The sequence below is a fragment of the Diuraphis noxia genome, unplaced genomic scaffold (genome assembly GCF_037042655.1).
Source record: "Diuraphis noxia isolate RWA-SAM2 unplaced genomic scaffold, SU_Dnox_SAM2 contig0002, whole genome shotgun sequence".
Classification (NCBI taxonomy): domain Eukaryota; kingdom Metazoa; phylum Arthropoda; class Insecta; order Hemiptera; family Aphididae; genus Diuraphis; species Diuraphis noxia.
In genome coordinates, this window is record NW_028301712.1 from 53,116,739 (window position 1) to 53,132,275 (window position 15,537).

The 15,537-nt window shown below is 27.4% G+C and overlaps 1 protein-coding gene and 1 pseudogene across 1 annotated transcript; one reads left to right on the plus strand and one right to left on the minus strand.

Moving 5' to 3' along the window:
- Positions 1-310: 310 nt before the first annotated feature.
- Positions 311-3,746, minus strand: LOC149058660 (uncharacterized; annotated as a pseudogene).
- LOC107163800 (cytochrome P450 4C1-like) lies at positions 3,737-14,566 on the plus strand. The gene is made up of 13 exons (XM_015511382.2): positions 3,737-3,874; positions 8,969-9,195; positions 9,265-9,374; positions 9,627-9,717; positions 10,768-10,956; positions 11,058-11,127; positions 11,191-11,317; positions 11,825-11,906; positions 12,025-12,131; positions 12,198-12,266; positions 13,063-13,231; positions 13,295-13,480; positions 13,852-14,566. Exons 2-13 carry the CDS (start codon positions 8,970-8,972, stop codon positions 14,052-14,054), a joined length of 1,629 nt encoding a protein of 542 aa, XP_015366868.2. The 5' UTR covers positions 3,737-3,874; position 8,969; the 3' UTR covers positions 14,055-14,566.
- Positions 14,567-15,537: the final 971 nt, after the last annotated feature.

Consider the following 15,537-nt stretch of genomic DNA (forward strand, 5'->3'; position numbering starts at 1 on the left):
ATCGCTCAGAGAACTCCTGCCAGTGATGAATTCCTCAGCGCGGGCACACGAACAGGATGTGTTCCGCGTCGTCGGAGTGGCACTCGCAGTACAGACACCGCGCGCGCGCTCTCTCTGCCCTTCCGAAACGGTTGAAGTGTTGCTAAAAGCAACCATGGCCCGTGAGTGCCTGCGTCTCATGTGGTATGTCATAGGTACCATGGGAACAGTTCTTCCCTACCACCTTCCGACGCCCGGGATTAACGCTCTTGTCCATGACGCTTTAGCAGTTGAAGCCCATCTCGTTTGCCACTGCAATGGCCAATGGTGGTCAGCCTTTCATCCCTCTTAATGGCCTCTCCAGTCGTTTTCGGATTCTTAGTCTCTCGAGCCCGACTAGGTCGACTGGGGGCATGAATGCCAACAATAGCGCAGCCTCGTCATACACAGTTCTGTACGCCCTAATAACCTTGAAGTCAACGGTTCTCTGCGGTCGAATTAGTTTAACCCTGGTCCTGGCGGAATCAAAAACAGTTTTTCCCCACACCGGAGCTGCGTACAGGAGCTGGTTCTCAGTAACCGACGCCAGTAGTCTCCTCTTCCATTGAGACGGGCCTCTCACGTTTGGCATTAGCCTCGTGTCTTCCCACGTCGCCGAAACCCAATTTTCCGAATCCCAATTCGTCGACATCCCAGTTTGCCGACTTTCGACTTTTGGTCGACTTATACTCCAGTTTAAAGCTGCATGCCAACCTTCTAGGTGGTTAGTTGTACGTGTCCTATCGGTGTTGAAATGATTCCATATTTTCCGGTCAAACATGCATACATCACTATTCAAATATGTATCCACAAAATAGTCCATAAGTTTTATAACGTCTAAAAAAAAGTAAATATTATATATGCTAATCAAATTATAATTAAATCGTTTTCAGTTACTTTCATTAACTGGTGCTTCAGCATGAATAATTGACCAACACTCATCTATTTCATCGATAGGCACCAGAGCTAAGGCACATATTCTTCGAACCATTTTTTTCACTTCATCATTGTGTGTATAATCGTGCACTTAACCAAGTTTTTGTACTTGTCGCCATATAGATTGCCCAAAATGAAAAAGGCATCCTTTTATTTCTATGTTATATCCAAATGAATCTCGTATAGCAACAATCATTCCTATTTTAAAATCAATTTGAAATGTTTTGGGCTTGAAAGCCAAATCATTTCTCAAAGCAGCTTCTTTAATTATATTGAACATTCTTGTATACGTACTAGTGCTTTTATTCGGTAAAAGAGCATAAACCTAAATATATAAATATAAATATAAAAAACATTGTTATTTAAATATAATAATTAAAATTAAATATTAATAATAAAAATAAAATCTTTAAAAAATATAATGAAATAAATGTAATAAAAAAATATACTACATATTTTAAATGATAACATACTAACCATTGGCACCATAACACCCATTACAAAACAGTGTAATGTGTATATTTGCATAAATAATTTGGGGGCAGATTTAAATGTACCATCCATGAAAACGATTTCACTGCTACAAAGTCGTTTTAAAAATCCATCTGTTCCAAATATAATTATTTTTTCATCATTTCCTTCTGAACCTAAATAATGTATATACATAATATACATATAACTGTAATACTGTATATCCTGAGAAATCCAGTGTTCCCTAAATTGGTGAACACACGGTAGTTAAATTTTAAAATAATGTAAAATAATAACCTAATAAAAAATCTCTCCCATCGTTTGTAGAACGCCAGTCACCTTCAATCGTTAAATCGCATAATTTCGACGGTAAAGGGGGAATCATTTTCATTTTTTTTCTGTAACCGGAACTTTTTATGCTAGTAAATACTGGAATAGCATCTATAATTTCAGAGTTTGTAGCACCTTGTATTCCTGAAGTAATTACAGATCTCCTTATTTCTTTAAATGCTTTAGGTACTGGTTTTGTTGGATTATTCGAAATTTCTTCCTTCATTAATTATATTTAAAAAAAAACAACATTTTATTATTATAATGTAGGTTGGAACTTGATGCGCTATATATCACATATGCATGCACTTATGCACTTATAATTTATAAAATATGCATCTTTTTTTTTATTTTTATTTTTTTTTTAATTAATACAAATATTACTTACTTTCAGTTTATTTCTAAAACCACGATTCGCTGGAGGACTGAACTAAATTCACCAATCTATACTACATGTGGATTTTATATTTTTATGTGTGGAAAAACATTTAAACATCGAACTTATATCAATAATATACTAGACTGTCGGCGAAAAGGGAATATTTTAAAAATATTTTAAAACTGGTATATTTGTCGGCAAATTGAGTTGTCGGCGAATTGGGATTTGGCAAAGTGGGTATGAACCATTAGCCTAGCCAACGAGGCACCCGTCTGGTAGACCTTTTTGGCGACCGTGTCCACGTGCGCGGCGAAGTTTAGTCACTGATCAAGAATAACCTCAAGATACCTCAGATTCCGAGACGGCTCAATCAACAAGGTATCAAGACTTTATAATGTTTTCTGCACATACAAAAATACCTAGGTATTTATTAAAAGTACCTATATTGTCCCTTTAAAATTATTGTAACTCATATTTTTAGTAACTTACCCTAACCTAATGATAATTCCCAAACAAAAATCAATAGCACTTTATCAGATACTAATAAAATAAACATGATCTCGATATTTTCTAGTTTTTTTATCTGGTTTTACTTAGCTTTACATAATCATAGATTATGAATCATAAATATTTAAAAATGTATTATTTTTATAATTTGAATTTATCAAAATAAGGCTTATCGACAAAACATATAAACTTTGTCATGAAATAAATACAAAGTATAGTTAAGTACCTACTTATAGTGAATCCTACCAATTATTGATTTTTAACTTATATACATAGAGTAGGGAATTGAATATGCGACTAAATACAGCTGAAATATTTTAATTCACCAAGAAACTATGTTTTATTTTTCAACCCGCGGTTATATAAGTCATTGGGTGATTTTTCGTTTAAATTAAAAGAGTAAAAAAAAAATTGTCACATTAAAATATAAACTAAAATATATCGCATTTTCATCAATACATTGTGTCAGAAGGAGGGGTGAGTGGGGTTACACTGCAATGTCTGTAGTAAAATGTTAATTCATTTTGACTTCCAAAGTAAAGAATTTGAAATTTTTGATTACATTTGATATTCTGTTAAAACAGGCTTAGGTTTTAAAAATACCAATTAAATCCTACCAATATTATCAAATAATTTTGAATATTAAATCTTGAGTTTGTTTGTTTCATATGGGTTTCTATACACAAACCGACTTGAATAATAGTAGGTACTATAAAAATACTATAACATAACATGGATTAATGTATTAATAAATTGTTTAATTATCAAAATATAGTTTAGAATAACAAATTCAATTATGTAACATAAGTTAATAATTCATTTTTAACTTTTTTTTTTGAAAATATCTCATATAGATATATTTCACATAAATATCATTCATATATTGACTATTAACCTAGTCATCTTATGACTCTTCCGTAAAATCTGTCATTAAGTCACGTTAAATCAAAATTTAATTCAACACTGCCGATTGGTATAATATAACCCGAATGAATTATTAAAATGCCCTGCTAAAATGTTTTTCATTAACAGGGGGGATATTTTATAACCCATGTGCCTATAAGTGATATATTTATTATATTACTTCTGTATGAACAGGTTTCATTGAGCGACCTACCTGCTATCAGCCTTGTCATTGAGGTTGTAGGGGGCATCATTTGGACATTTTCTACTTTAGTTGCGGTTGGAGCATTGACAAGACACAAGACGATTTCTATCATAGGACGTTGCAAAGTAAGTAATACAATGATTATCATTTATTGTTAATTTAACTCAGCATTTTAAATCTCGATCTATAAATAGTTCAAAACAATATTTAAACACGTTTAAATTAAGAGTAGTTTATTTTTAGTGATTACCTTTTTTAGTTTAATTTTTTAATATTCATATTTAATACCAAGAACAATTATGTTAAAAGATTCTTAACATACTTAATGTACTATATATTTTAAAAATATGTTTAGTTCGCTGCATATTGTATCAATTATCAATAATCTTATTAAAAATAGTTTTGCAGATTACATATTTTTATTCCTAATTAAATCTTATTCGTTGATATATATACCCTGACTTATATTCCAAATATATCGTTAAAACTTTAAAAATTGTAAAACACTAATACTTTTATTATGATATTATATAGAATAATAAAAATGTTACCTAGAATCTGTAATGAAAATTTAAAAAAAAATGTGTTAAATAAGAATTAACGAGTTGTCATTATATGTTGAGAATTGATGAAGTACATTTTTTGATAGGTAGGTATAGTTATTTAGAATACAAACATATTTCATAAATTCATATCAATTGTATTAAACTGTCATAATTTCAAACACTTTTAACGACAATGGTTATTTACATTATTATAATTTGTAAATAACTAAAATAACTATAATAATAAAAAAAGATTAGTCATTACAAATTTTATGATTTTAATAACAAAATCACTACGAGTTTAAATAATCTTATAGAATTATTTGTTTATAATAGTTATTCAGTTCCAATTAAATCGTAAAAAAATCACTTTGACTTTGATGAAGTAATTTTACGTGACATGAAAACTAGTCTCGTATTAACTGACACGATTTCATTTTATTTAACAACTATGAGATGAATACAAATTTGACGACGTATGATGAAATATTTACTACTTACAAATTTAAAAGTTATATAACAATTTTGATTTATTATAAAAAATTTATACCACGTATGAAAGTGATCAAAAGTGTTTTATACTTTGATTTTTGTATAAAAAAAACCATTTAGAAGTCTTACTCCCATATTATGCATTAATATTTTCTATTAAACAGTCAAACAATGGTAATATATGTACTACACAATACACTTGTCTAGATATTCTACCGATTTCAAACGAAATTGATTAGTCAGATATATTTTATAAGCTTTACAAAAATACAAACGTTAAATAATTATAAGTTTGACTTCCAGAAAATATGTATAATTGCTACTTTGATTCAAATAACTGTAATAATTACATTGGTGAAAAAGCTAATGTAATTGTAAGTCCTAGAGAGTATAATATTGAGACGGCTGTCTATTACTTCCAAATGTATCGTGTCACTTATTAGCCCCTAAAAATTGTTGTTCTTTATTTACCTTGATGAAGACGATCTTGTCGTCAGTACAGTAAGTGATTGATTATTTCCGACAGCCTGTCTACCTTGTGTTCAGATATAGTAATGGAAAAAAAAACAACTTTTGAATGTGTGCTTTATAGAACTTAATGATTCATACTATCACACACAGAGTTATAAAAATGTATTTACTATTAATGTTTAATGTACCTACTTGTATCCATCCAAGGAAATTTTAGTGTACGCATGTATCAGATTATCAGAATCACATTCCATAAACTATAGAAGTTCATTCCTAGATACGAGCCACGAGGTGTTCTAGTTTTTCCAGTACACTATCAAGGTCATCTAATTTTTAAATAGGCAATCTAAACTTTTACAACATAGGTATAACCCTATTAGAATATCGTTGGTTCAAGGTGTTTCAATTCAATCATCTTCCTATGTCTATCTTACAGACGTAATAATACTCGCACTTCTGTGTACCGATAAACAATTATAATTAAATGAGAATTATTTAGATAGCTATAATAGTGACCATATCATAATATCATTACGTCAAAAGGGTAGTGTTTTGTTTACTATTACATACCTGCATATAAAATTGCGTCCATAAGGCAATTATACAAGTGGAAAATAATTTTGAAGAATATATCGAATCAAATAACTAATTTAAATCGTTAAAATTATTGCATTAGTATGATTAATAATTTTAAAACTCAATTTCTGTTTATCCTTTTTGGCTTTGAGTTATCGAGTTACTAAATTTGATAATATCCCAAGTTGTATGAAGAGTTGATTTTTCGATTTTATAAGGTTTATCAAAATTATAAACGACCATATCACACACCTGTATGAATTCAATTTCTCTTACTCCAACATTACGAATAACATTTAAATGAAAATAATCTTATGAATTATCAAATGTTACAAACACGTCTATGAGTACGGTATAATAGGATAGAATAAAGGTGAGAATCAGGAGTTGTAGTTCATTATATGACGAATAAGGCGCTGTGGTGGGTCTTTTAAAATATATAACCTTTAATTATTAAAGTTTAATAGATGATGATTACGAAAAAATCTTTGTAGTCATACTTAGGTATGTTGATTTTATACGATCTTAAAAAGTATTGAAAAGCAAAAATTTTCGTAATGTTATAATTATATGTAATATAGCTTGAATAACTTGAGAGAGCGCATTAGTGATATATTTTTTCGGTTTTATAGTTCAAACACGTGTATAATATAATACAAATTTCTCTTCATTTTTTATTCGTAGTGATTACACAACTGAGATACAATAAAAATCATTACCTACTACCTATAACAACAATAAAGAATATTATCATAGATATTTTGTCATTTGTTTATTATTTAATAGATATTTTTATTTTCAAAAATATATTTGTTTATAAGAATAAAAATATTAAAAATCGTTATTTGGTGAATCTCAAAAAATATGGGTATTATTTATATATTCAATATTATAATGGGTATAATTTATTAATTTAAACTACATATGTAATAATAATAAGTGAATTACTGCGAGAGTTTTTAATACTTGTAACTACCTATATGGTATGTGCGTATAAGAAAGAGAAAACAATTATACTGGTGTTTATTATTCTTTCATATTATATTATATTGCATTATACTGAGTATTCGTATAAAGTATTTAACAAACAAACTAAACTATATCAAATTATTTAACCTAGATATATCTCAATCCTTTTTTGTTCATACTATTACCTTTGTTTTATATATATTATTGTTAATGATTCATTCTTGTGTAAAAAAATATTAATGTTAAAGGCCAATAACCTTTGTTATTGAGGCTCATTTAAAATAAAATAAAAAAAGTGTTTAACGCAAAAGTACAATACTAGGTACAGATTTAAATAAAATATTGATAAAAAAACTTACTAAAAATGTATACACTAATTACAGTTCATAATAAACTAGTTGTTATATTATATTAATAAAATTATAAATTGAAATTGAAACATAGTTTATTATAAATATGTAGGTACAAAGTACAAACTCAATTTTTTTCAATTTTTTCATCTTTGTCAAAATGAATTAATTACTCTAAATTTTATAAATATTTAGGTATAAATATGCATTTAAATAATTTAAAATTAAATATTGATAGTAATTATTTAATCACTCTGTTAGTTTTATATACTTTTTAATAACACTAAGTTCAACTGGGTGTGATAATTTAAACTTACAGGTGGTACAAGTGAAATTTAGATAAAAATTTAAAAAAAATACTATTATGTTATAATTTAAAAAAAAATTTCGGTGAATTGGTGATAACAAGGGTTCAAGATCTTACCTGTTGCACTTAAAATTATCGAAATATTAATTCAAAATTGTCAAAATATTCAACCAATTTTTTATTTTGTTTTTGAAAAACGTATCAAGTAAATTATAATTATAAAAATAAAAATCTAAAATGTAGGTAAGTACATAATATAATAAAAATGATAAGTGTCTGTAGGATGTTAGGTTTTTACCACAACTATACAATTGTCAATATTGTCGATAAAAGGGTTGATTATTAAGCGATAAAAATAATATCGTAAATAAACAAACGTGTGTTAGAGACGACAGACTACGACCGTCCAATTATGATTTTACGTTTATAAAAATATAAAAATTCGAAATATCCTAAATATGCTATAAATTGCTCAAATATGTACTTTTCTTCAAATATGACGAAATATGAAAAATATTTAAATTCAAACTTAGTATTTAATTTTGGCATATCATAAGACAAATTTATAGCTCACCTAGAATAATCTACGACCACTACAAAAAACTTTGCAAATGCAAGAGGTCCTGAACTCTAGTAAAAATCTAAGATAATTAATTTATCTAAGATAAAATAATCTAAGATGATCCTAAATGAATTGTGAAATAAAAATTAGTAAACAATAAATTTACACGTAATTATTATTAATCTCTGAACAATATTAGTTATAATACTAAATAAATGTAGCTACTTAATAAATAAAAACCAGAAAATATTGAGGGACAGTGGAGAGAAAAAGTAGACAACAGCTAGTACGAGCGATGAATGTAAATTTGTTTAACGATGATGTTTGTTATATATTTTTACACTTTTTTTCTTTTATTGTAATATTAACATTACAATCTTTAACTTTGAACATTTTTTCTGGAATCAAATTGGATCTGCTAAGTACTCAATTCAGTAAAACTCCTCAATACTTACTTCTTCTCATAATCAAGAAAAAGTGAAAATTAATGAAAATTAGCGTGTGAGAGAACATTTCCACAATAGAAATTTTTAACAAAACCGACTTTTTATAACTAAAAATCGAATCACCTATGATAATTTAAATTTTCACCAAACACATTATTTTGTATTTGCATTTTTCAGACATTGGTATATGGTATATTTTTAAAATATATTGATTCATTTTGAGCTATTTTTAGGCATTTGATATTGTACAATTTTTTTTTGCTAGGTCAGAGAGCAAATTAACACGAAGATTCTCCTAAGTTGTTCTTGTTAGAATTTAAAATTAAATTTTGTTGTAATGCCACGCGTTTATTTGTTATGCATGTGAGCATTTGAATTTAAAATTTGAATGAAATATTCTCACGTGAAATAAATATTGGTCTCCTTAAAAATTATTGTTAGTTAATAGTATAGGTAGTTAAAAAAAATGGATTTATGAATTTTTTTACATCGTTTTTATAGAATGGAGGTTTCTCAAGATTTTCCCTTGGCTTCTAAATATTCAGTAAGTGGGCTCCGAATGACAAGTACTGAGTTGACTGCTTATGCAGTAATTTCTTTTATTGTGGTGCTATGGTGTCACTTTAAATGGAATCGCAGACACTTCGAAAAATTGGCATCCAGAATGACAGGACCGCCGGCATACCCGATTATTGGAGCAGGGCTTGAGTTTGTTGGTACACCCCAACGTAAGTCGAACCATGACGATTACAAAACAACGCTGAACGAAAAATGATTCATTTTGGCTTTTTTTTTAGAGGTCATAGAGAGAATAATTAAATTGTTCGACATATATGGTTCTGAACCGTTTAAAGTATGGATGGGTACATCTTTGGGCGTCACCATAAGCAAACCAGAAGACGTACAAGTAATTATTTTAAGAGTATAAAATCAGCTATTACTAATGTTTTATTGTTATAGATTAGAAAGACAAACTGGTTTAATTAAAATTAAAATTAGTCGTGGGTGCGGGTGTCAGGAAATAAAAAACGTATGTGTTATGGCGTGATGTATTATCCTATTATGATGTCTGGATAAACAATTTCCACATACATGTCATAAAACTTGACGGAAACTAAACAGTTAACAGCTATGTTATTTAAAACCTGATTTGTTTCAGATAGTATTAAATAGTTCCAAGGCCCTGGAGAAAGACCAGTTCTATAAATTTTTCAAGAATACTGTAGGTGAAGGCTTGTTTTCAGCTCCAGGTCAGTATGAAAAAATTTAATCCTTGATAATTTGCACGTCGATTTTGTTTATGTTTTTCATAATTGATATTTTATTGATAAATTAATATTGAAAAAGAAATCGTAAACAAATAAACTTGCTCTTGCATATTTTAACTGAGTGTGAAATTACAATTATTATAACATCAATAAAAATGCAGTTAATAATTATTATACAAGTAGGTATGCATACATTATCATTAATTATAGTATATTAAACAAATAAAGATTATTATTATGTAAAAGTGGTATTTATAGGGAAATGGGTCTTTATACATAGTAAAATATAACCAATTTCATATTGTCTGGCCATTGACCTATACAACAGTGAACATACGACCATGGTCTACGAGTAAACGTAGTGCATATATTTTCTAATTCAATAATGTAGCGCTATAGATTTTTGTATTTTAACGTTATTAATCTTTATTGATTGTTCGAATGTATTTATAATTTATTTATAAATTCATAAATCGTTTAATTGTCCAGTTCTAATTATTAGAAATTGTTAATGAGTTCTGAACATTAATTTATTAGTTTATTTATGTTAACTTTAATTTAATAAATTAATTATTTTGTTATTAAGTTAATATATATATATATATATATATATATATATATAGCATATATGTAAAATAAATGTCAATTACTCAATTAGATGAACATTATCATTAGAAGAGTATTATAATTTAATACAAGATAACATCTATAGATATTTGAAAAGGCCAGATCTCAAGAAGAAAATTAAAAATGAATTATCATACTTTCGATTAAAACCTAATTATTAGTTTGATAAAATATTCACCAATATTCGGCAAAATCTAATTATACCTACTAACTATTATAATAATGTATAATATAAAATATAGTTCAATAATGTTAGTCTAATGGCAATAGTCACTGCAGGTTTAATTGTAATAATAATAAAAAAATAAATAAATAAATATATTCTAATATAGTTACTGATTATTAAAATGTAAATTTGTATAAACATATACATATTATTCAATAACAATATTAAAAATATTTTAGTTCATAAATGGCGAAGACATCGTCGACTCATTACTCCAGTGTTTAACGCCAATCTTCTTGATCAGTTTTTTCCTGTCTTTAATGAGAAAAATCGAATTCTCACAAGAAATCTAAAAAATGAAGTAGGTAAAACACAACCATTTGATCTTTGGGACTATATATCAAATACCACTCTTGATATAATTTGTCGTAAGTATTTCAATGTTTAAAATACTATGTCATGTACATAGGTATTTACATAATATTTGGTATATTTATTTTGCTTATACCTAATATTACGTTACTTATAGAAACTGCAATGGGTTACAATCTTGACACTCAATTAAATAACGAGTCTGAATTTGCTGAAGCGTTAACAAAGTAACGAAATTACATGCATAAAACATAAAGAATTTATTTGTAAGATAAAGTTTTTATTTTTAGAGCATCGGAATTAGATTCTATGAGAATTTACAAACCCTGGTTGCACCCTGATATAATATTTTCAATTTACGGAAAACTTACGGGACTGCACAACGTCTACAAAACGCTGCACAAACTTCCAAATCAGGTAATTTAATGTTAATAATTAAATAAACGTTATGCTTAGGGGAAGTGTTAAACTCTTCCGGGCTAACATTAAAATATTGTTTAACTGAAAGCAATATGTAAGCTCTCCCAAGTTATTTTAAAATTATGTCGCAACAATTATAGAATATAAATACTGGTTAAAAATAGACACCTTTAGATTTTTTTAATCTGTTGTATGTTCATATAAATTAAATCAAAAGGTTGAAATTATTATCAATTTTATTATTTAAATAGTTTAGATAATTTACTTTTTAAATGGAATTCAGATGAAGGTCACATTTCAAAATTCTGCATGTTCATATCATTATAAACATTAAATTAAAATAATATAATTATTATGTACAAACAAAGTTATGAGTTATTACTTATTAGTTTATTATAGACTTAGGAGAGTTCAAATGTACCTTTCTGGTAATGCTGGATTAAACACGGCATAGTTAACCAAAGGGAGAGTTAGCTTTTGGTAATTTTATTTTTACGATTTTAGGTGATTAAGGAAATGAAAGAAAAATATGCACAGAAGAAAATTGAAAGTCAAAATAATGCCATAGATGTCAACGTTGACAAAAGTGAGTAATTCGATACAACGATAAAATATTATTTGTTATAATTTATTAATTATATATTATTTGATTTAATATTGAAATATTATGTGCAGTTTTATCGTTTATTTTTATTATATTTCAGAAAACCGTTTAAAAGTATTTTTGGACACGTTATTGGAACTGAATGAAGCTGGTGCAAACTTTTCCGATGAAGAACTTAGAGACGAAGTCGTGACAATGATGATTGGTGTAAGTACAATAAAAAAAGTTAAGATTGCCAATAATTTTTAAGTAACTTAAAAAAATTAATTACAGGGTAGTGAAACTAGTGCTGTCACACTTTGCTTCTGCCTATTACTACTGGCTATCCATCCGGAAATTCAAGTAAGTGCCTGCCAGTAATATTTTTTAAAAATATTGATACATCGTGATTTATTAGAGATTAGAGATTCCGTTGAACAGTGTTGATTGATAATATAATAGTATCTGGTTGGGTAATCAAGAAATATTAACATAATTACGTATAATTTATTGTATCAGGAATTAAATCCTTGAAAAGAAATGGAATATGTTTGATTCGCGCAGTGGAAGGAATACCATTTGTATGCATTTTCTTAATACATACACATTTAAGGCGTACCTAAATTAATTCAAAATTTCAGCGTAATATTTCTCTCCATTTTAGTGCATGTTTGGAACCATAATTTAATTCTGAACCTATTACTATTATTCAAAATACACAACGAGTTTGCTCTAATAGTATTACAAAAACATATATTTACGCTTTAATTAGTATACTTTTTAGTATATTACCTATCTAGCTAACTATTAATTATACTTGTGAGTATGGAATGTTTGGATTATAGATGATATTAGATTGAATTTTTTTCCATGCATTTTATTATATAATTTATATTTTTTTGTTGTGTTTTTGTAATTTGATAATTTTCCCAACATTTTAAATAAATTGAAGTTTTCTTCATCAGATAAATGTTCTTAATTTATTCATTATTTTTCTTTCAATGCTATTTACTTTTAAATAAATTCGCATAAACGTGTCTACAATTTTTAGGTAAATTTTTGATAACGTGCACAAAGGTCATGCAAATTTGTGTATGGCTGTACGAGATAGATTAAAAAATACACTACGCTGTACCCATTTTTTTCTTTGAAATTTCAGGACAAGGTTTACGATGAGATATATGATGTGTTAGGCGACGGTGACCAAACAATTACTATTGAAGACACTACTAAACTTGTTTACCTCGAACAATGTTTACGGGAAACTCTTCGATTATATCCTATAGGACCGTTGTTACTTAGACAACTACAAGACGATGTCAAAATTTGTAAGTAAACATAAAATCAGCTGTATCTCAATAAATTATATTTTGCAATCATTTAAAATTTAGTTTCCGGTGATCACACACTGCCAAAAGGAACAACATGTATTATATCCCCGATATGTACGCATCATATTCCTGATCTGTATCCGAATCCATGGTCCTTCAACCCGGATAACTTCGACGCTGAAAATGTTTCTAAACGTCATAAATTTAGTTTCATAGCTTTTAGTGGTGGCCCAAGGGGTTGCCTAGGTAAGTTATAACTGTATAAGTTAATATTATAAAGATAAAACATATCGCGGGGTGATTTATTAAACGTTAGAAACTCATTATTTCAGAACTCTAAACTAATACACTTCCATATTTGATATTTATCCATCGAAGAAAACCAAAAAAATATTCCACTTTGGTTTAAGAATTTAGAAATGTACGTTGTCATTAAAAAGAGTAAAACAATTAAAAACATTTTATAAAAGTATGTTTATTAACGACTTTATTATATAAAAAAATATTTTCTAAGTCGTTAATAGGTTTTGAAATAATGAGTACTACTCGTTAAATGGATCACCCGATATATTACTCCAATATTTAATATACCTGTATTTAATTTTTTAAAATTATAGGATCAAAATACGCCATGTTGTCAATGAAAGTTCTCGTATCTACGTTTTTGAGAAACTACAGCGTACACACAGACGTAAAATTAAGTGATATTAAATTAAAATTAGATTTATTGATGAGAAGTGCTAATGGTTATCCAGTGACTATTCAGACGAGAGATAGAAGACCTACATATAAAAAGAATTCTTCTACAGTTCATTTGTGATAGATAAAACTATGATGTATTATCAAAAAGAACAAGTAATAATAATATTAAGCAAATGGATATAGTTTGCAAGTAAATGGTTTTATAAAAGTGAATTGTTCAATCCAATTTCACAATTTATAGATCAGTTATATTTATGAATATTATTGACTTATAATTTTATATTATACCTACATTTATGTCAAATTGTCGAGTGGTCGAGTTTATAAAATGTTTAATGAAAATCGTAAATAATTGTATAAAATTGTTAATGGAAAGCTCTCAATAGTAGTAACTCCTATTTCGTGTTAATAAAACTATACTTAAAAGGCCAAAGCAAATTAATAAAAAGGTGGGTGCTTCTAATCTCAATAATGTGTACTTTATGTGGCCTATGTCCACCCTCAAATTGAGTTTTATATTTACACCAGACCTATGTATTTATTTTACCTGTTCCTTGTAGTCTTATAAAATGCCAAATAATTACTGTAACTTAATATTAATAAATTATATGAATTATATATTCAAAACTATTTAAGTCTTTTACTTATCATGTGAACATTATATTAAGTTAAGGCATATATTTTATATATATATCCATATTATGTTATCATTTATTGTAATAGAACAATATTAAATATTTATATTCAACTGCAAGCTTACTAAAATAGGTATTTACTTAAAAAACTGTTTTAAAAAGTAGTCTAACTATAATAATAAATTTAAAAAAGTTTTACTGATTTATTTATAACGCATCACATGTAGCAAACGTAAATGTAGCATTTATCTATTGGCTTTAAGGTTTGTACACCATTAGTTACCAGTACATTGTTACGATTGCATTGATATTAAGATATCTTATTATTTATTATTTTTTGGAAGTAATTTTACATAATTATGATTGTTAGGATGAATTTTTAATTCAAAATAATTTGCAATGATTAATTTTACATATTTTTAAAACTTGAATATTAAGTGCTTATAAAAAAGTCGGGTCTAGGTATGTATTTTTAATATTTTCTAACTACCATTGTTACAATAAATTAGGAGCCTCGCATTTAATTTTCAAACTTTTTTACCAAAAGAATACAATTTTGTTTGATAGGAAAAAAATGGAAAATCTTAAATGTCTATAAGTAACTTTAAAATGTTTGAAATGTTTTGCCAAATATAGAAAATGCCAATATAAACATTCAGTGAATATTTTAATTATCTACGGTAATTTGCCTTAGAGTTACACCAATATCACCAATATTTTCGTAAAAGATCACGTTTTTCCATAATTTTTTAATTTTTCTGGCTTTTTTGATAACTCCTGGGAATTTTAAATTTTGACTATCCGAGGTTTCATTTTTAAACTTAAACGTCTTCCAATATTGACACACGAAGTTTGTTTGTCCAAAAGCAACGATTCCCATTAAATTTTACTGTAATCGATTTCCACGGTAGAATTAAATGCATTTCAATTATAGGGGTTAAATTCAACATACTATTTTCTGTTGTT

Coding starts and splice junctions, on each gene's coding strand:
- LOC107163800 (XM_015511382.2), top strand. CDS start 8,970: ATGGAGGTTTCTCAAGATTTTCCCTTGGCTTCTAAATATTCAGTAAGT. Junction 9,718..10,767: donor AGGCTTGTTTTCAGCTCCAG/GTCAGTATGAAA, acceptor AAAATATTTTAG/TTCATAAATGGCGAAGACAT. Junction 10,957..11,057: donor CACTCTTGATATAATTTGTC/GTAAGTATTTCA, acceptor CGTTACTTATAG/AAACTGCAATGGGTTACAAT.